The sequence below is a fragment of the Palaemon carinicauda genome, chromosome 6 (assembly GCF_036898095.1).
Source record: "Palaemon carinicauda isolate YSFRI2023 chromosome 6, ASM3689809v2, whole genome shotgun sequence".
Taxonomy (NCBI): Eukaryota; Metazoa; Arthropoda; class Malacostraca; order Decapoda; family Palaemonidae; genus Palaemon; species Palaemon carinicauda.
The window spans coordinates 33,092,462-33,113,977 of record NC_090730.1 but is presented as its reverse complement, the minus strand read 5'-3'; the positions used below and the strand labels follow the sequence as shown (position 1 = coordinate 33,113,977).

Genomic DNA, 21,516 nt, shown 5'->3' with positions numbered 1-21,516 from the left:
GAATAGAGAAAAAAATGAGAGAGCATAACATTGTGGGAAAGATAGGAAAATGGGTAAAAGAATTCCTGCAAAACAGAAAACAGATAGTGGTTGCAAATAACAAGAAATCAGATGAAGCTCAGGTAATATCTGGCATGGCACAAGGTACGGTATTAGCTGCACTGCTGTTTGTTATTATGATCTCAGACATAGACTGTGATGTTGAAAATTCTGTAGTGAGAAGTTTCGCCGATGACACAAGAATAAGTAGAGAAATTACTTGTGATGAAGATAGGAACTCACTACAAAGAGATCTAAACAAAATATATGAATGGACGGAGATAAATAGGATGGTATTTAACTCCGATAAATTCAAATCAATAAATTATGGAAACAGAAAAGGAATGGTATATGCATACATGGGACCTAATAATGAGACAATCACAAACAAGGAAGCAATTAAAGACCTTGGTGTAATGTTAAATAGGAATATGTTATGCAACAACCAATTAGCAACACTGTTGGCTAAATGTAAAGCAAAAATGGGAATGTTATTCAGACACTTTAAAACAAGTAAAGCTGAACACATGATTATGCTTTACAAAACTTATGTACGTAGTACACTCGAATACTGCAATGTGATATGGTACCCACACTACCAAAAGGATATTGCGCAAATAGAGAGTGTACAAAGGTCCTATACTGCTAGAATAGAAGTAGTTAAGGACCTTGACTACTGGGAAAGACTGCAATTTTTAAAACTATACAGTCTAGAAAGGAGAAGAGAACGCTACATGATAATACAAGCATGGAAGCAAACAGAAGGAATTACTGAAAACATCATGGAGCTAAAAATATCAGAAAGAGCAAGCCAAGGTAGATTAATAGTGCCAAAAAATATACCAGGTAAACTAAGGAAGGCGCACAGGACATTAATCCACTACGCACCAGCATCGATAATGCAGCGACTATTTAATATGCTGCCAGCTCATCTAAGAAACATATCAGGAGTGAGCGTAGATGTGTTTAAGAATAAGCTCGATAAATACCTAAGATGCATCCCAGACCATCCAAGACTGGAAGATGCAAAATACACCGGAAGATGCCTTAGCAACTCTCTGGTGGATATACAAGGTGCCTCACACTGAGGGACCTGGGGGAACCCAAACAAAAAATAAGGCAATAAGGCCTGGAGGTTTGCGGAGCTGATGCCGATTTTAGATGGCAAACTCTACATCTCGGAGAAGATGGGTGCTGTTCCTTTGGACAAAATCCAATTTTGGCCAAGCTTTGATGCTTTCCCTAATTGTTTTGTTCGACTGAGGTATGAACCAGTCAAGAAAAGGAACAGAATCAAAGGAGGTCATGATTCTCGACCATGATAAGGCACATGCTATCCTGTCAAGTAGCCTGAAAAAGGTGGGTTACTCGGAGTTGAAGGTATTCTCTCTGAATAACAGGCACCCTTCCTTTCTTGCTCCTGCTTCAATCTCATTCCCCTTTATGGGGAAGGCATTTACATCTGTTGCCAAGGCAGTGGAGGCGGGTAGACCATGTCCTGCACTCGAGGAGTGCAAGCCTCTGTCATCAGCCTTTCCCAGACAGGAAAAGGACTGGAAGGAAGTCCATTTAACTTTCTCAGTAGGAAGATTAGATGCGGATGTCGCCACTCGACAATTTAACGAACGTCTCCCTAAACTATCTGAGTTTCTCTTGTATAACAAACAAGAGACAAAGGAGAGACTGGCAGCCTCCCTTTCTCTACAAAAATACTTAAGAGTTGTGTTCAACCTATCAAAATACCCCAGACATGCTAATGGTCCTAGCCAAAATGCATATGGCTACCTTAGTGAAGGAACTTTACGCCTTTATGAAGGCTAGGAGAGCATGTATTATTATTATTATTATTACTACTATCCAAGCTACAACCCTAGTTGGAAAAGCAAGATGCTATAAGACCTCTTCCCAGACGAGGTAGCTAGGAAAGTGATTAAGAGCGCCACCATGAAGAACATAAGTCTTCCCCAAAAGTGGGGCATCCTTTCAAAGAGAAAATCTTCCATGGTTGTGAGTCCCCAACCTAAAAAGAAGACGGGAAAGGCTGGAAATATCCGGGCTGTTCAACAACATCCCACAGTTACAGTGACCACGGCGCCACAGGCAGATGGTCAAAAGTTAAAACATCACAAATTTTTAAGTAATTTGAATTTTTCCTAACATACTTACCTAGAACTACCTTCTTAGGAGTTACTGGCTAACTCTACCTAACCGACCAGCTTTTTGTATAGTTTATCTCCCCCCTCTTCTCGTTTTCTACGGGGTCAACCTCTGGCAGTGTGGTACATGCCCGAGGCGACCCCGGGGTCAGGCAGCGTGATATCTCAGGTCGACTCTCCAGTAAGTTTCGTTGGAATAGGTATTACTAGATCCTGCAGGTTCTCGGGGAAGGATGGGAGGGCCATAACCCGAAGGTAGTTCTAGGTTAGTATGTTAGGAAAAATACAAATTACTTAAAAATTTGTGATTTGCTCCAACACGGTTACTTACCCAGAACTACCTTCTTAGGAGACTTACACTTTAGGTGGTGGGAGTGTCCTGCAGGAATCATGATTCGATAGGGGAGGCACGCGAGAGAGGGAACCTCTAAGGAGGTCTTGATTCTAAGACCACTTGAAAACTGCACAAAAAAGTAGGGGAAAACTATCCAAAAAACTCACTTAGTGTCTAAATGTCTTACCTTTTTCAAAACCAATTTCTTGAAGGTTATACCTTTCCGTGATTAAGGTCTTCTCCTCATCTTCCAGGCCCGTTCGATCCGGGGAAGGAAGGAAAAAGTGGAGGGGGGGGGGGGGGTAAGGTTAAGGAAGGAACTAGTGTCTCTTGGCATTAACACCCCCGGTTACCCTGTGGCTATGACCTTAGATCTCTTGAAGGGCTGACACGACCGGGCCAATAGAAAATTTGTCCAAGGATTTTCTCGTACAATCTTTTAGATAATGTTCCGTGAAGGTGGACTGTCGAGACCAGGTCCCAGCCTTCAGGATCTTACCCACAGCCATGTTCTTCTCAAAAGTCAGAGAGGTGCTCAGAGCCCTGATATCATGAGGTCTCGGTTTTCCAGGCAGAGGGGTCCCAGAAGCCTCGTAGGTTCTCTTTATCACTTGTCTCAGCCAAAAAGAGATGGAATTTTTCGAGACTGGTTTCTTCACTCGTCCTGTTGAGATGAATAAATTTTTGATCTGAGGGCGGCAACCATCAGTCCTCTCCAGGTATTTTCTTATAGTTCGTACGGGACATAAGAGGAGATCCTTAGGGTTGCCGGATCGAGGGATGGCTGGCACCGAAAAACCCTCGAACCGAGGATCCCAACACGCTGGGTTCTGCGTTTCCGCCACAAAACTAGGGACGAACCTAAAGACAACTTCCCTCCACCCTTTGGAGTGTGAGACCTCGTAAGAGAGGCCGTGTAACTCGCTAACTCTTTTCGCCGAGGCCAGGGCTAAAAGAAAAGCTGTTTTAAGGGCGAGTTCTCTGTCTAAAATGTTCCTGAGAGGTTCGAAGGGCGGTTCTGACAGAACTTTGACGACTCTTGCCAAGTCCCACAGCGGAACCCATACCTCCTGGGGGGGACATGATTGCTCAAAACTACAGATGAGCATCGAGATGTGCCTCGAGGCTCCCAAGTCAATGCCTCTAAGGAGGAAGACTTGACCTAAGGCTGCTCGAACTCCCTTGATGGCTGGGATGGACGAACCCACGTCGTCTCTCAGGTACACCAGAAAGTCTGCAATATCCTGGATCGACGCCCCTAAGGGCCTGATGTTTTTGGATGCACACCACTTCAGGAAGACTGCCCACTTCGCCTGGTAGACAACTGCCGAGGAACGCCGTAGATACCCAGACATCCTTGTCGCAGTTCTCGATGAGTATCCTTCTTTCTTCAGGAGCTTCTCGATAACCTCCACGCGTGAAGGCGGAGGGATCGAGGGTTTTCATGCCACCAGTGAAAGTGAGGTTGTCGCAGGAGGTCTGGCCTGTCCGGAAGCGGCCAAGGAGGACGAAGAGCTAATTCCTTTAGGTCTGCGAACCAGTTTCTCTCCGGCCACCAGGGCGCTACTAAAGTCATCAACAGGTTGGACGACCTTCTCACTCTGTTCAGCACTTGCCTGATCAAACTGAAGGGAGGGAAGGCGTACACATCGAGACCGTCCCAGGGATGTTTGAAGGCGTCCTCGAACACTGCTGACGGATCTGGGATTGGAGAACAGAACATGGGGAGTTGGGCATTCAGATGTGTGGCGAACAAGTCTATCACTGGGGAGCCCCACAGTAGGATGACTGCTCGAGCTACCTCCGGGTGTAGGGTCCACTCCGAACCTATCACCTGACCCGCTGACCTACCCTGCTGAGGCCGTCGGCCATCACGTTCCTCTTTCCTGGAATGAACCTTGCCGTCAGTTCCAACCCTTCTTCTGTGGCCCACTCCAACAGTTCCGTGGCTAGGGCGCAGAGGACCTTTGACTTCATGCCTCCCTGCTTCTTTACATACGCCACTACTGTGGCGTTGTCGCACATTAACGCCACAGTGTTCCCTCGCAGTAAGTGTGCGAACTGTCGACACGCCCTTAGAACTGCTATCATCTCCAGGATGTTCACAGCCCTTTTGCTGATTTTCCCAGCAGGTGCGCTCCCCAGCCCTCCTTCGATGCGTCCGTGAACAACACCATCTCCGGGGGGTCGGAGGCGAAGGGCATTCCCTTCTCCGTGTTTGACCTGATGCTCCACCAAAGAAGGGTCTCTTTCGTCTTCGGGAGGACTAGCACTACTTTGTGGGGTTCCTTGCCTTGGACCCACGACTCCTTTGGATTCCACTGTACCGGGCGGAGCCTGAGTCTCCCTTGCGGAACTAATTTTTCCAGGGAAACCAGGTGACCCAGTAACTTCTGCCAGTCCTTGGCCCTCCTGGGTTGTCCCGTCAGGAAGGGTTGAAGGATACGTTCCAGGTTGGCCAACCTTTCTTCTGAGGGGAAGGCCCTTACTAACTGGGTGTCCAGGACCATCCCCAAGTAAGTCATCCTGGTGCTGGGGACTAGCTGGGATTTCCCTAGGTTGACCGTGATCCCTAACACCTTGCAGAGGTCGAGCAACATATCGCCTTGCTTCTTCAGTTGTTCCCTTGAGGCAGAAAGCAGCAACCAGTCGTCCAGGTACCTGAGTAGTCAAATTCCTTTCTCGTGTGCCCATACCGAGATCGAGGCGAACACTCTCGTGAACACTTGCGGGGCCGTTGAGAGGCCGAAGCACAGGGTCTTGAACTGCAGGACCCTGGACTCCCACTTGATCCTGAGGAACTTCCTACTGGAGGGGTGTACAGGGATTTGAAAGTAGGCATCCTTGAGGTCGAGAGACATGAGGAAATCCCCCTCCCTCAAGGCTGCGATCACTGTCTTGGGGGTATCCATCTTGAATTCTGTCTTTGAGACGAACTTGTTGAGGGCTGAGAGATCTATGACTGGCCTCCACCCTCTTGTCGATTTTTCCACCAGGAAGAGCCTGCTGAAGAAACCCGGGCCAGGGTTCTCCACTGTCTCCAAAGCTCCCTTGTTGATCCTGGTCGCTACTTCCTCTCGTAGCGACAACCTCTTCAAGGGCTCCTTTGGAACCAGCCAATCGGCCCTCTGGGCTGGGATGAGAGGGGGAGGCTCTTCCAGGAACGGGAGTCTATAGCCCTCCTTCAGGACCGTCACCGTCCAGGGATCCGCACCGAGATCCCGCCATGCTTGCCAAAAATGTCTGAGGCATCCCCCTACTAGGGGCTCCTGCGGGAGTAGGGGGCCTCTCCTCCTACCTTCTCCTGGAGGAGCGGCCAGATCTACCTCTCCTAGCGTTACCATAGGAGGGTCTGTAGGCTGACTGAGGGCCTGCCGTGGTCCTACGGGTGGGCTGTTGCGAGGCTTGAAGCCAAGGGGCTGAAGGAAGTTCTCTTCTGGGAAGCAAGTCGTGTGGTCTGTGAGGAGTGAGGGACGTCCGTTGGAGCTCTCCTAAACGTGGTCTTCCTCATAGGCGGGGGCCTAGGATCCGTCTCTCTCACTTTCCTCACCTTCTCCACAGTATTCTCTACCAACTTGATGGGGAAAATGTCATTCCCCCACACGGAGGAATTTCTCAGTCTCCTTGCTTCCCTGTCAGGCAACTTCCGCATTAGTTTGCTCAAAACAGTATCTCTTTTTCTCAGGACACAGTTCGAAGCTACCGTCAGAGACTGGGACGATAAGAATTTGAAAGCCTTGCCCCCAGAACTAACAAGGTCCCGCAGCATGGCCTGATTTTCTGGAAGGGAGAGGTCGTGTAATGCCTGAAACCCCACCAAAGCGCACGACCACCAATCCAACCTGGAGGACACGTAGACCAGGTCCTGAGCCATGTCCTCCATCATAGATGCTTCCGTCGGGGAAAAGCACACGAGGGCCGTGGATGCCCTGTCTTCCGAGGTTCCCTGGTTCAGCGCGGACAACGCTGCTTCCACCGCACGGGGACCGCCGCGATGCCCTTCGGGAACGTAAAAACGTTTCTGGGATTTTAGGCCTGGCAGAAGTTTGGAGGAACTCTGACTTCTGGGGGCCTCTGCTAGTCCTGTCAAGTATCCATCGATCTGTTCCATCCCCAGCTTTACGTCTTGAGCGAGAGGGAGAGACAGAGATGGCTTTTGTTGTACCGGACTGTCGATCATCCTGGACAGTCCGGAAAGTACTGCCTTTGCAGCTGAGGGCTTAGGCTCATCCAACCGGTGGTGTCTTCGGATGAGGGCCAGTACCTTACGGTAGGAGGAGATGTCATCCGTCGAGCACTCCCCTCCTTCCACCAGGTCTTCCGTCACCAGTTCCTACGTACGGGGGTAAGCCGTGAGGGTGGGAAAAACAACGCCCGACGGGCCTGCCAGTGGTACGAACTGCCCCGTGGGGACGAAGGCATCCGTCATGGGAGTACCAACGTCCTCCGAGCCTGCCAGTGGTATGGTCTGCCCCGTGGATACAAAGGCATCTGTCATGGGAGTACCTTGTTCCACGGGGGGCTCCGTGGATGGGGGATCCATGCGGACCGACGGGCGCCCTTGGTGCTTAAGGAAGGCCTCCAAGGTGCCCGTGGTCGACGCTAAGCCTTCCTTCATACTCCTTATATCCTTCCTAAGGGAAGAAGGGGCGGAGGCTACTGTAGGGTTAAACAATGCACGGGGATCTCGGTTCGAGCCCTCCCTCCGGGCGGCTAGGTCGAAGGAGGAGCTAGGAGGGTGACACAACAAAGGCGAGGCTCTAGGGAGCCACCCGGAAGCGGCCGTGGCTGTGGAAAACCTAAACAGCTCGCTCAGGGGCACTGTGACATTCACCCAGTCCTTTGACTTACTCCTCTTCGCTTTTTTCTTAGAGGACTTCGACCGTTTCCTACCATGCCTCGAGCGGGAACGAGACTTTTTCTTCCTTCGGGATTTCTCCCTCTTCCTTTTGATCAGGTTCCTGTCTTCGTCCTCTGATGACGAAGAAGACGAAGAGTCTGATGACGACGACGACGACGAGGATGAGGACGGAGCTCTCCGACCGGCCGACACGTCCAAGACCGTGGGGGGAAAATCACGTCGTTTCTCAGGTGCGGGCGGTTGCAGAAACATGGGGGGTAGCGTAGCCGAGGAAGCCGGAGGGGTCCCCGCGAGTCCTTTACAGAGCCACTGATCTACCTGCTCTCTAACGAGAGACCTGAAGGGAGTCCTAGGTTTCACCCACGTGGCGGGGTCCGAAGACGTCGAACTACCTTTCTCCGTGTGTCCCCCGGCGGTCGAAGCACTCGAAACACGCCACGAGGCAGGGGAAGTATCGGCACTCGGCCTACCCCACATAGGATCTTCCGAGGCGACGGGACCTGCGGGCACCAGGCCCTCGCCTCCTACCCACACTTCTGCACTCCACTCAGGCCCCACACATGCCTGCCCCTCACTGGACACATCCCCCACAGGAAAATCAGACTCTTGGGGAAGGGCAATGGGCCTCTTCCCCGCAACTGACTTACCTCGTCCCCTACGCTGGGTAGGGGGAGAAGAGCGGGTGCTACGGTCTGCCGAATCGTCTGGCGAACCTGCTGGAGAAGAAATGCTTGAATCTTTAGGCAACTTCTTAGTTGCCTTCTTTTTCTTTGTCCCGAAGCGTACCCACTGGATCTCAGTCCAACCAGCACATTCCGGGCACGTAGAGGTAGGGGAACACACTTTCCCCCTACACGTGGAACACAGGGAGTGGGGATCAACCTCAGGCTTGGAGAGGAAAGCCCCGCAAGACATCCCAGCCACAGGCCCAGGGCAACGACGAGGATGCTCCATAACACAACGCTAACACACCAAGAGACACAAGGATGAACGGGAAAGTGAAATGGAAACACGTGGGCAACACGCGGTAAGCACAAAGGAATGGGGGACACGAGGGTCGCACAGGTAAGAGAGAGCGCGGCGAGATGTATATCACGTCGCGACCAGAAACTTACTGGAGAGTCGACCTTAGATATCACGCTGCCTGATCCCGGGGTCGCCTCGGGCATGTACCACACTGCCAGAGGTTGACCCCGTATAAAACGAGAAGAGGGGGGAGATAAACTATACAAAAAGCTGTTCGGTTAGGTAGAGTTAGCCAGTAACTCCTAAGAAGGTAGTTCTGGGTAAGTAACCATGTTGGAACAACTACTAATTATTCGAAGCATGAAGATGCTTTTGGTAGGAGGGAGGTTCTTTCAGGATCGTCGGACCTTCGATCCTTGGGTCCAAGGCCTAATCAAGATGGGACTATGATGGGAAACAGAAATGTATCCACCATAATTTCCTTACCTTTTCTTACAATCCAAAACCCTCCTGGAGGAGTATACCTGAGAGCTCTAGAGCATACAGGTGGTGAGGAAACTATAGTCCATCGAGTTCCAGGGAAGGCTGTTTTGTGTTCACGAGAAGGACTCACGAAATCTCGGAGTCATTCTGAAATTGTCGCCACTCAACAAGTTCATATAAAACAGCAAGTTCAGAATGTTAATCCTTCTGAACATATGGACCTTGTTTCAAAAAGGGGTGTTCGTAGTCTTGTCAGACCTGAAAGATGTCCGGTGGCAACTTCCAGTCAATCACTCCCTTCCCTCCTATCTACAATTCAAGTTACAGAGAGTAACATACATCCTAGGAAAGATACGTCTCGGACTAGACACAGTCCTAAATATCTTCATAGGATTGGCAGACTTAGTCACATAAAAACCAAGCCTAGAAATGGTTCAGGTAACAATATACAGTAGGGTCCCGAATTACACGTGTTCTAATTACGCGATTCCTCAATTACGCGATCGATAGTTTTTAAAAATTAATTTTCCTGTATTTGCGAGGAGCATTCTAAATCCGCGAGTCAAGCACCGCGAAGCGTAGGAAATCTATTGTTTTCTTAATTGTATTGGGGGGGGGTGATGGTTCCCCGATGTCTGAGAAGGGGGGGGGGGGAGAATGTGAGAGAAAGATTTCTGTTCAAACATTTTAAGACTAGTTTTGGATGAAAAATGTTAAGGTTTGCCCATCTGTTGTGTGAACTTGTCGCTAGGCCTAGCCTAACTGTCCAACACCTATATGTATAATATTCCATATTTGTACTAATTAATTTTTATACTTACGTTGTGATTATGGTGAAAAATCCATATTCATTAAACTTTAAATTAAAAACCATCAAAATAAAGACTATTTTATATCATGCTACTGCCAAACATGTCACCACAACCAAACCCATTACTTTGTTTAGTACGTTCCATCGCCGATCATAACGAACTCGCTAACCAATTTTAACATCTGTCTATAGGTTAACTTCTGCGGCAAAAGATATCTTACCAGGTACTATGTAATAATAATGTTATAATTAATGTTTTATTTATCCTTAGAAAATCAAAATATATGAAATATGAGCAATTTTGTTTCGTGTTGTTTTTTTTTCCTAAAAAAACGCCTTCTTAAAAGGAAAACGTTTTTTTTTTTACGTTTCATCGTCGATCATAAACGCATTTACTCCTGAAAGTGATATTGAAGAGCTTTTACTAAAGATGTTATTATAAATAAAGATTATAAATAGGTGGTAAAATATCTATAATTAAAGTGTAGCAGCATCAAGAAATGTTGGGGTTCGCCCTTTACATGAGAATGTACTGTACATTGGATTAGACAGAACGTAGAAAAAATCAATTAGGGAAAAATCGGTATTCGATATCCTCTTCATCAGCATCGTCATTCGTCAATCGGGCTTTTTATTTTTTTTATTCTCAGTCGCTAACTAGTTATCGCACTGCCAAGATCTGCACACATTCCGATAATTCACATTTGAAGGTTTTCTGGGAGAGGATGGATAGAGAAAATACCGAACTATATAAAATGTTTTTTTAACCTGTTAAGCGTCACCCACGTGATAAACCGTTCACCACGATCTACTCGGTACCGCCTTCAACTGTATATTCCGTTCATGACTTTAATTGCCTTTTACAAGCCGTCAGTCTCGTGATGTTACTTTACTCGTATAGTAAGTATAGGATCACCACTTGGCAACACTCTCAGCATATGGGGACTGTGAATAGAAACTTATATGATGTCTGGCAACTATTTTTCTGAAGGTAGCTTGATGTTACAAAACTCTGGTTTGAACTGGTTTCCTATCAGTGCGCTCGGGCGTTCATGCATAAGTGGTTATTTGTTGTTCCTTTTGTAATGAAAGGTCTAAAGAGGAAGGTTATTTCTTTAGATGAAATAAATGATATTCTTGTTGTGGAATTTGATAATGATAACCTGTTTGATAATGAGAGCACTAGTTCTGAATCCTCCAGTGATGAGTATATTGAAGAAACAAAGTTTTCTTTCGATGTCGAAAGCGAAAATGACTTCTCATTACCGAATGACTGGACAACGAAATTTCACAAAACTATAAAGGGAAAGGAAACGCCGAGAGAGAGAGAGAGAGAGAGAGAGAGAGAGAGAGAGAGAGAGAGAGAGAGAGAGAGAGAGAATAAAGTGGATAAATAATGTACAAATGTATGACGAACATATTTGAAAACTATACAGGAAACGATATGAAGAGAGAGAGAGAGAGAGAGAGAGAGAGAGAGAGAGAGAGAGAGAGAGAGAGAGAGAGAGAGAGAGACCTATCCCTTTCCTTTTGTTGCTTATCCAGGCGTAAGATTTACGATTGAAGATAAAAAGAACCCATTAGAATATTTAGTATTATGTAGCCATTTGAAATTAAATAATAGTAGTATTAATTGTTTTTTTTACTCAACCATTTAATTAATATCCCTACTTTTAACTATAATTACGAATTATAAGCATAAAGAAATTATATTAACTTTGAAAAATTATCATTAGTGAAATGACCGCTCAGGGCAAAAAAAGCGTGATTATCGTACAGCAGCCTATTGCACACTTGCGCCTAGTGGCCGTGTTTACGTGTGGGAGTGTCATCATGGATATACAGTACTATACTGTAATTTTTAACTATTGCTAGATACGTACTGTATCAAACCTTGAAAACCCTTTTTTGTTTTTTGTATCTATAGGAAATAATTCTACATCATTCGGAAAATACTGAAAACAGTAAGCTATGCATAGTACAGTAGTAAATACTACAGTCATAGAAAATTATCAAAACTTTAACAACTTTTTATTGTTTTATTTATCCATAAAAGAAATTTTGTACAGTATTTTATAAAAAAAATCTATAAGAAGGATTTCTTACAGTATTGTTAAGATAAAAGCTACAGTATATATATATATATATATATATATATATATATATATATATATATATATATATATATATATATATATATATATATGTTTTATATATATATATATATATATATAATATATACATACATACATACACACACACACACAGTGTATATACAGTATATATATAGCTAGAAAGCTAGAAATGGAGTGAAAAAAAAATTGACGGGTAGGTTGCTGTTTGCCGCCATGATGTGTTTCGAAATATACGAATTTCCAATTACACGAGGCCTTTCATCGACCAAATTCTCGCATAATTCGGGACCCTACTGTACCTGGACGAGAGGCTGGGGTGGGCAGCACCCGAAGTGGCTGGTCTATGTGCATCCAAGGAAATGATCCGGTTCCTGGGACGTCTTGGATGCAAGATAAGCTTCAAGAAGTCTCGATTCTCTCCAGCTCAAAGGTCTCAATGGCTGAAAAACCATTGAAGCCTGTGGTCACACCAACTCTCCTTTCCCTTGGGAATTTTAAAGGAGATTGCAAGGTTGGTCAAGAGACTCAGATAATCAGTCAGATTTCCAAGACGCTAACAGGGAGAAGCTCTGAACTCTCCCCAGTTTGCATTAGTGACAGACCTAGTGCTAAGAGCACAGCAGAAAGATGCGTCAAGAGCCTGGAGAAAATACGCATCAAACGCTTGAAGAGATCTAAAAAGACCAATATCGGTCCCTCTTTTATCGCTTCTCTAACAAAAGTCAAACCCCGAAAGTCCCATGACTATGCTGGTCCTGTCATGAGTGGAGCAGCTCTCTCCACACAGATCAGACTTCCTACGACTGATCTGGGACACTGAAGCAATAATGAGACGTCGCAATCGACAATGCTAAGGAACGTCTCATACAATCTAGGTGAAGTTACCCATCCCTTTCTTAAAGGGATGGCACCTGTCAGCAGTTCATACACAATTGATCCACAATGTGACAGTGGATGCTCTATTTCGATTTAAGCCGATAGAGTTGGAATGGTCCATGGACGCAGACCTATTCCCTCCCAGATGGGAGCAAGTCCCAGAACTGCAGATCGACCTCTTCATCACGAGCATCTTCAAGAAACTACCTCGATATGTAGCCCCATATGAGGATCCTCTAGTGGAGTTTTAGACAGCATGTCTCTAGTATGGAACGGATGGACTCAGGTATTCCCGTTCATCCCATCCAATCACCTGCTGAAGGTCCTCAACAGGCTCAGATACTTCCAAGGGGGAGTAGCTCTATTGGCTTCCAAGTAGCCCAAGAGCAATCTGTCCTCCTTAATGAAGGAACTGAAGCTGAGGCTGGCCCTAGTTGTGAACCTAGGTCTATTTCAGAAGGTTCAGAAATTAATTGCCTTCGTTTTATCATGGAGAACCCGAAACCTTCATTTCATGATTTTCTTGCCTTAGCGGTTAGAAAAAAATTTGGGATCTCAGAAGGCAATATAGAATTCTTAGAAGAATACAAGTCTAAGTCAACTAGAAGACAATATGAGTCTTCTTGGAAAAAGTGGATTGCGTTCGTGAAAGCAAAAGGACCGAAAGAAATTTCAATGAACTTCTGTGTCCTTCTTTGCCCACCTTCATAATCAAGGTCTGGCGGCCAACATGATAACTATGTGCAAGTCAGCCTTGACTAGACCTCTTCTATATGCCTTTCAAGTGGATTTGGCGAATTAAATCTTTAATAAGATTCCGAAGGCATGTGCCTGCAGCACCACCTAAGCCCATATCTTGGTCTTTGGACAAGGTCCTACATTATGCCTCATCGGTGAACAATGAAGATTGTTCCCTTAAGGATCTAACCCAAAAGGTTATCTTTCTGTTCGCTATAGCCTCCGGGGCTAGAGTTAGTGAAATAGTGGCCCTATCTAGAGATGAGGGCCACATTCAATTCACAGAAGCAGAACTGAATCTTTTCCCTAATCCAACCTTTCTTGCTAAGAAAGAGCTACCCACTAAGAGGTGGGGTCCCTGGAGAATCTGCCCTCTAAAGGAAGATATCTCTCTATGTCCTGTAGAGTGTTATAAGGTCTATCTTCGTAGAATTTCAGACTTCAAGGGAGGACAGCTCTTTAAAGGAGAAACCTCTGGATCAAATTTATCCCTGAAACAACTAAGGGCGAAGCTCACCTACTTTATTCGTAGAGCGGATCCTGACAGTACTCCCGCAGGTCATGATCCGAGAAAAATTGCTTCATCACTGAACTTTTTTCAGTATATGGACTTCGAGTGACTTCACTCATATACTGGATGAAAATCATCCAGAGTGTTCTACAACCACTATGCTAAGCAGGTCCATGAACTGAAGCATTATGTGGTGGTGGCAGATAGTGTTTTAAAACCTGCCGTTTAATTCTGCGATGAACAGCTAATTGACTGGGACTGTCAATTAAAGGGAGAAGGGGTCATCACTTTTAGGGTGACCTTTAAATGAGTGTTACCATGGTGACACTAATTCTGTTCAAAATCCCAGGTGCGGAATTATACAAATAGCACTAGTGCCGTGTGTACATAGTACACAGTGTTGATAGAATGTAACCGGTACAGAGATCATGAAAAGAAATTTTATTATAAAAATTTTTCTTCAATCTGAGTGGCACTCACCAGTTCTTTTCCTTTCAAAGAAGAAATAACGTCTCTGTATTCGTTACGTGTATAATTCCATTGTCATGCTACATTCGTTTTACTGGTTAACGCGTTGAGTCATTTATTAGGAATAAATGTCTATTAGAATGTATTGCGTCCGAATTCGCCCGACAATTGCATGTATAAATTGTCAGAGTTCTTTGACTTACTAATGTAAGTATTCTTCATATAGTTGTATGCTCACAAACAATAGATATAGGAGACACTGATATTGATTCGGCAATATATACAAACTATGAGACTGTTTGTATATTCAGTGTATACTTATGTTTGTTCATACAATATATGTTAATCTTGAGACCCCTTTTCTACTGTCTAGAATGACTTCCCTGTAGGGGGCAGGAAGCACTAACATCGTTTATGATTAGTGATGATGACGGATAACGGTGACGTCATTTGTCTCAATTGGTCCACATGACCATAGAAATGTTGTCCCAAGGTTAAGGCACTGATGAAAATCCACAGATACACTAATACTCTGGTATGCTTCCATCAGGACGACATGGCTTGAGCCCAAAAACCGAATCTTGAAGCGAAGCGAAAAATCTTTTTTTGGGTTGATTACAACACCCCCCTCGCAAGGAAACTCTGCAAGTACCTGCGCCATAGAGCTATTCTTAATGTCAAGCTAACTCCTCTGACATCATGAGCTCTGCCCTCCCTTAGCCTAGGCTATGATATCTAACCAAATTCTTCTTGACCCTCCCCATGCTGATGCAGGGATGCTGCTGGCACAATCACGTTGTTTATGTTTAAAGTAGTGCCTCAGAGTCCTCACATGTCACAAAATCAGCTCATCAGGATCGTTAGACCTTAGTAACATCTCTGGGAGGTGGTCTCACCTACATTAGAGGGCAGGATTGCTCAAGATTCTGTATGAGCATAGTGAGCTCCGCCGAGGTGGAAGTACCAGCTTATTTTTATCATCCTCGTCATTACTAGCTAAGCTACACCCTTAGTTGGAAAAGCTAGATGCTATAAGTCCAAGGGGTCCAACAAGGAAAAATAGCACAGTCAGACAAGGACATAAGGAAACAAATAAACTACAAGAGAAGCAATGTACAATCAAAATATTCTAAGAAGAGTAATAACATTAATATAAATCTTTCATAAATAAACTATAAAATCTAAAGACCTGGCTCAAGGCTGAGCAATAGCCTTTCACTACTGAACTGATACAGAGCAGAACTTTTCTGATTGGTGGTAAAACAAAATTTGGCTATACAGTACAGTACATGGAATATAGAGGGTCTGAAAGTAGAAACACCCCTCCTAAGGCCCGAACTAGAGGCTTGTTACAAATAAGTTGAAGATTTCTGTAGGTATCCCACTATTTGTCGTGAAACATCGCTTGAACAGCATTCCTCTGAGAGACGATGCTGGACAACCTTTGCGTGTGACGCGTATGGATTACACCGAGATGTAAAATATTTGGGTATGGGGTTGATATAATGGGTCCAGGAGAGGAGGCTAGGTTCTTGGAGTCTTTATTTGAGAAAACAAAAGGTCCATCAGCCATTCTACTTTGGGTCATTCAGGGCTACTAGAGTCAATTGAGAATGGGGGATGATCAGAATTGTTTCAAGACACTCCTATACGGTAGAAATGCGGAAACTCATCGATGTCGAGGCTGCCCTAGTGGAGTTGGATGGTGTCCTTGAACACTACTTCCGGGTCTGGCTTTGCTAAGTAATACTGTATATTGGAGGCTTCCGATTTATAGCTGTTGTGAACAGGTAACTACTGAGGAATTCCACAAGGTCAGGACCTTTTAGCTATCAGATGATGCAAAGATCATTCTGATCCATGGATCTGCGTCTCCCAGCTCAGCTTGAGAGTCACAATGCTCTTCTTTACTAGGAATAGAGACGGCTGTTACAATGCTCTTCTTTACCTGGAATAGAGATGGCTGTTAGAGATACTGCAGAGAGAGTCCAACCAGAAAATTATTCCTTCTATGATGCCACTAGCAGAAGATGCGTGGTTCTACAGCCAGCCTTCAATATTCAGAGGTTCTACCTTTGCAGATTCAGTCATTTGCAATAGAGAACCTATAAATATATTAAACAAAAATTTACCCATTCTCGGTTTTGCGATAAGTACTGTCATGACCTGATGATTTTAAGCAGACCTAGCTCCTTTGCACATGCCTGCTTTGTACCTTTTCTTTCCACATAACACAACACCCCATCTGTTGCTGACTCGGCCTTATTCTCGTATTGGCTCTCCTCGAGTGTGCAGCTTTTGCTTTAGTCCTCTTTGTGCAGAAATATGTTGTAATATAAAAAAATTGAAGAAAAAACCAGTACAATTCCAGAATATTTATCGTGATTTTAGTATAAAGTGTGATACGTACATTATACTACCCCATCAAGGGCTCAAGAGTTGCATCATGCTTCAGACTTACTGCATAGAACTTTTTACGTAAACGATTAGAGGTGTTGTACAGTACTGATACTTTCTCTTTTAATTATCCTTTAAGCGAGAGTACTGTACATACTGTATATTAGTTATATACATGACAGTACTGTGTCAGCAAGTGTTGTTAGATGGGAACAAGTGTTTTGTTGTTACAGTATTTATGTATAAGTGTAGCAATGGCTTGTGTTATCTGTAGTTTTGCTGTGTACAGTACAATTGTGTGCAGTTACTGAAGTGTGTTCATACAGTAATATAATACTTATACAGTACTATGATAGAAACCATGTAAAAACAGTACCAGGCAGTACATAAGCAATAGGTAGTTCATACATTAATATAATACTTATATTGTGATAGAAACCATGTAAAAATATTATAAGGCAGTACAGCAGGTTACTCAGTATGTTAGTCAAATGCTCATAAGCAATGGGCAGTAAGCTGGAAAGTTAAGAGTACCTCACCCTAGGGCAGAAAACATTCGCAGATTCTAGATTTTAGCACCTGTCTCTGTTACCTAGCCCCACGAATAAGGAGGGCTGACTATACCAGTGCTTCAAAGAGAAACATCAGTAAATCTGGATACCACATGTTGTGTGACTCTTGGGAGCCCTCAAGGTATCCATAGATTGTTGAGTAATCAGTAAATCAGGTAAGCTCTAGCCTCGCTGAAGCAATAATCCAACTTAAAGGATAAGGGTTTCTATTTATGTGCGAACAAACTGCAAATTATGGATGCTAGATTGATTGATTTAAAGTTTTCAGGCATCCTGACATCTAAGGTCATTGTAAGCATTATAGTTTACAATTAACTACATAAAATGTAAAAATATACTACACTAAAATCCCTTTCAAACAGGTAATGTAGAGTACTGTACTGTATACACAGTATCCATAGGTCTCTGATATACAATAAACAATGCATAATTAACTACATAACTAAATAAATTACAGTACACAATAAACAAACATAACACTTCAAGAATGCAAAATTAATGCACCAACCAATATTTGATGTCTCCTTACCAACAAGCTAAAAACAAAAGGTTAAAGTTAATTAGTTTTCGAGCACTAATCACCACATACGGTTACATCATACAGTATTTTCTTTTTGAGGTTAGATATGAAATTAATTATTTTCATCGTTATCTGCCCTGTGCTTTTTTAGCCAAGATTTCTTTGGCTTTTCTGACTGAGTGTACCTCTTTCCCCATCACATGTCTAACCCTAAATCTGTGACATGAAGGATAATTTAAATTTTCCTTTGGTTATCAAACTAGAAACCTATCCGACTAGTTATGCAACTTACCTAACTCTTCCAGCTTATATACACGAGAGAGGCATTGAAAAACAATTTCCTTCTATCTTTTATGTGCTTGTTCACTATTAATTCATGTTTTCAACTTGTTAATGAAACAAAACACTATTTGGCTAGTGAATAAACTTGAATTTTCTAACATACCCATCAACATGCACTACGAAGCATTTGCACAACAGATATTAACACATTAAAAATATAGCCATTAAAATTATTTTAAATTTTAGCCAATACATATAAAATTGTTTCTAGAAACATAATGAGGATAGCATTTTAAAGGTTTCTAAATTACATACCAAATGAAGCTGGTGGTGTTTCTTCTTTTTTTGCTGGTAACAGTTGTGGAGCACATCCCTCTAATATCAATGCTTGCTGTTCTGTTGACATATTTTCCGACATTTTAGGAACTTTATATTCCTCAACATGATCAACCCTAATGATGCGTCCTACCAACTGAAATTCATAAATTTTATTCAAGCTATACATTTCAGATTGATTAAGTTTTGCTTTGTAAGTACAACATTAAATTTCAGTAATAACCTCTCTTACTAAACAGAAGAAAAAAGAAAACTTAAATTCTATGCTTCTTAAATACAAAACCTTACCTTAGACAACATTATACTTCAATTCAAAGTGAGTTACTGGGTGCACAGTTATCAACAGATATTGATCTTGCTCCCCTTGGAGGTTATAGATCCCCCTCCTGAAGAGAGGACAGCTATATCTTTTGCCAACCCCATCTACTTAATTTTTGTCCCAGAAAATATGCATCCTTACCCATCAGTTAGAGAAAGAGAGATAGACCTCAACATAAGGCAATAGTGCATATGTAGGAAACATCAAATGTTTCCAGAATTTTCAATTGTTCATTTTAAACAAACCCTTTATGTTTGTGGGTTAAATATTTTTTTCAAATTGATTTTTTAAAATCTATTACTTTCCATGAGCCTTTGAACATCTGTGTATGTTTTCAATAGCCTCCAAAGACTTCTCAAATTTTGCCTGGCTGAGTATGTATTTAGGATCAATAAGCCCCCAGTGGCAAACTTAAACACGTACTGTAATGCAAACCGAGTTACTTATTGTGTTGTTTGAATCAGGTGCAAGGAATAGGGTGTGGCAAGAGAAGACCAATTCCCATAAACAGGATGATTTTTTCTCTCTTCCTTATAATACTTTGTATCATCAAAAACTTATTACTTTCAATTAGCCTCTGTAGCTATTTGCATAAGGAGGCTTCCATAGCAGCTGCTGCAGTGGATAAAAAAAGCCATTACCTGTTGAAACTATGCAAATTATGGAGTAATGATTGTGTTGGACATAAAAGTTCAGAGGAATGACAAAGGACTGGAGCACTATTAGTAAAGCTCTAAGTTATAAATATATAAAGCAAGCAGAAATGTAAATTCTCTCAAAAATCTCCTTAAGTCAACTTGAAGGGAGCATGTTAGCTGGACTTTTTGAGAACCACGATTATCGAGATGTTCTATTTTATAATGGAGGTTCAGTTTATTGGTCTGGACACTACTACAGCTGCAATCATGGACCCAGACATTATTGTGGTTTAGTTGCTATGATTTGCTCAGCTCTAGTTCCATGCTCCTGTGGTTGGCTTGTTTGCCTGGGCATAGCTACTGCAGTGGTCATGGATCATGGTCCATGTGCAGTTGTAGTCACAATCACTGACACCTGGTTGGCCAATGTCTCGTGTCCATATAGTCAACTTGCCAATTCAAGCAGAGCTACTGGTGCAGACATACTGGAGCAATCTTAGTCAAGACATATGTCTGTAGCATGCCTGAAATAGCAGTATTCATTTCTAAAGGTGGAAGAATAACCATTTGACGAAGAAGGGGTCCCTGAACATTGTACTAATCCCTCTATAAATTTATCATTGTTATGATCTCGAGGCCTGGGTTATGTATTGAACTATTCAAGTTAATGGATTTTAGGTTACTCTATTATTTGAATGAGCAGCACTTAAGAGAAGCACTTACTGTACTGAAATTCTAATTTGCTAAGGCCACTTCCGTTTGCTGCATAAGTTATTGATAGCTTATTTTTACAATACAGCAATAATAGCCTGGTAATATATATTCACACCAAAATATAATAAATTTGAAACTCGAGTGCTTTGAAATAGGAAATGTCTCCATTAAATCAGGAATGGCCATTGAAACTGTTAATGAGGTAGTTAACGAAATGTGGTGAGTGCAGGCGAGTAACCCCGCCTATTTTTCTGTCAGACTCTTCACTTTTGAACTTTGGTTCAGGATTGAGAGAAGTCGTTAGTTTGATTTTAAACTACTTGGGTTTGTATAGAACGGAAAAATATAAATACCTTTTATAAATATGTAGATGTTCCTATGTATATAGAAACCTTTTGACCTTTGCGTAAGAAGTCCCCATAGAAAAAAACTGATTGGTTCTTTTTCTTCCATGAAATACAATATGTCAGTCTGCCCGGCATATTATTAGAATAACTAGGCAAAGGATTTATCACAGAATAATATACATGTGTTAGCTATAAATTTGTTATGTATATTTATCACAAGAGATGTGCTGTGTATAGAGAGAGAAAGGAGGGAAGAAGGAGAGGGAGAGAGGCAAAGAAAGAGAGGGAGAAGGGGCGAGGGGGAAAAGAAGGAGGGAGAGGGGGCAAGGAAGGTGAGGGGGTAAGAAAGGAGAGGGAGAGGGGCGAAGAAGGAGAGGGATCGAGGGCGAGGAAGGTGAGGGAAAAGGGGCGAGGAAGGAGAGGGAGAGGGAGAGAGGGCGAGGAGGGAGAGGGGGTGAGGAAGGAGAGGGAGAGGGGGCAAAAAAGGCTGGGTGCAAAGGAGCACAGTCAGTTTGAAAAAGTTGGCTCGTGAGAGTACTTATTGCAAAACCACAAATTGGTGAATTTTTATTTAATAAGTGATACAGTTCCCTGCATCATGAATGGCTGAATTCACAAAGAGAGAATACATGAATATCGAGGGCTGACTGTACATATCTTCACTGGTGGTGTTCCGATTTTAAAAGTAAGTTTTAGTTCAAAAATTGTTTAAGAGTGTAGAAAGCATTAATACACGTGTTGGAAGGGTTTATAAAAGCTTAGATTTATAATCATAATAAAAAAAATTATAAAATGAAATACTCTATAGTACTATATCTACTTCAAAATTTTTTGTCTATCACGGTGGGGGGGAGGGAGTTGAACATAACACTTGCAACAGCTGAGGGATTACTGTATTGCCAAAATGTTGATGCAGATGCATTTTTTTGCTGACCACACACTTGACAAGACCAGATTACCCAGGAGAAAGTCCCACCCCTCCTTTGACACATTTCAGAACAGTTGCATGTCTT

The 21,516-nt window shown here is 43.2% G+C and overlaps 1 protein-coding gene across 1 annotated transcript in view; it reads right to left on the bottom strand.

Moving 5' to 3' along the window:
* Positions 1-21,516, bottom strand: part of LOC137642070 (RNA-binding motif protein, X-linked 2-like) — a 137,271-nt gene that overhangs the window by 7,085 nt on the left and 108,670 nt on the right. The window contains exon 4 of the mRNA XM_068374627.1: positions 18,465-18,621. Within this exon, the coding sequence (XP_068230728.1) occupies positions 18,465-18,621 (157 nt within the window). The remainder of the gene's footprint in view (positions 1-18,464; positions 18,622-21,516) is intronic.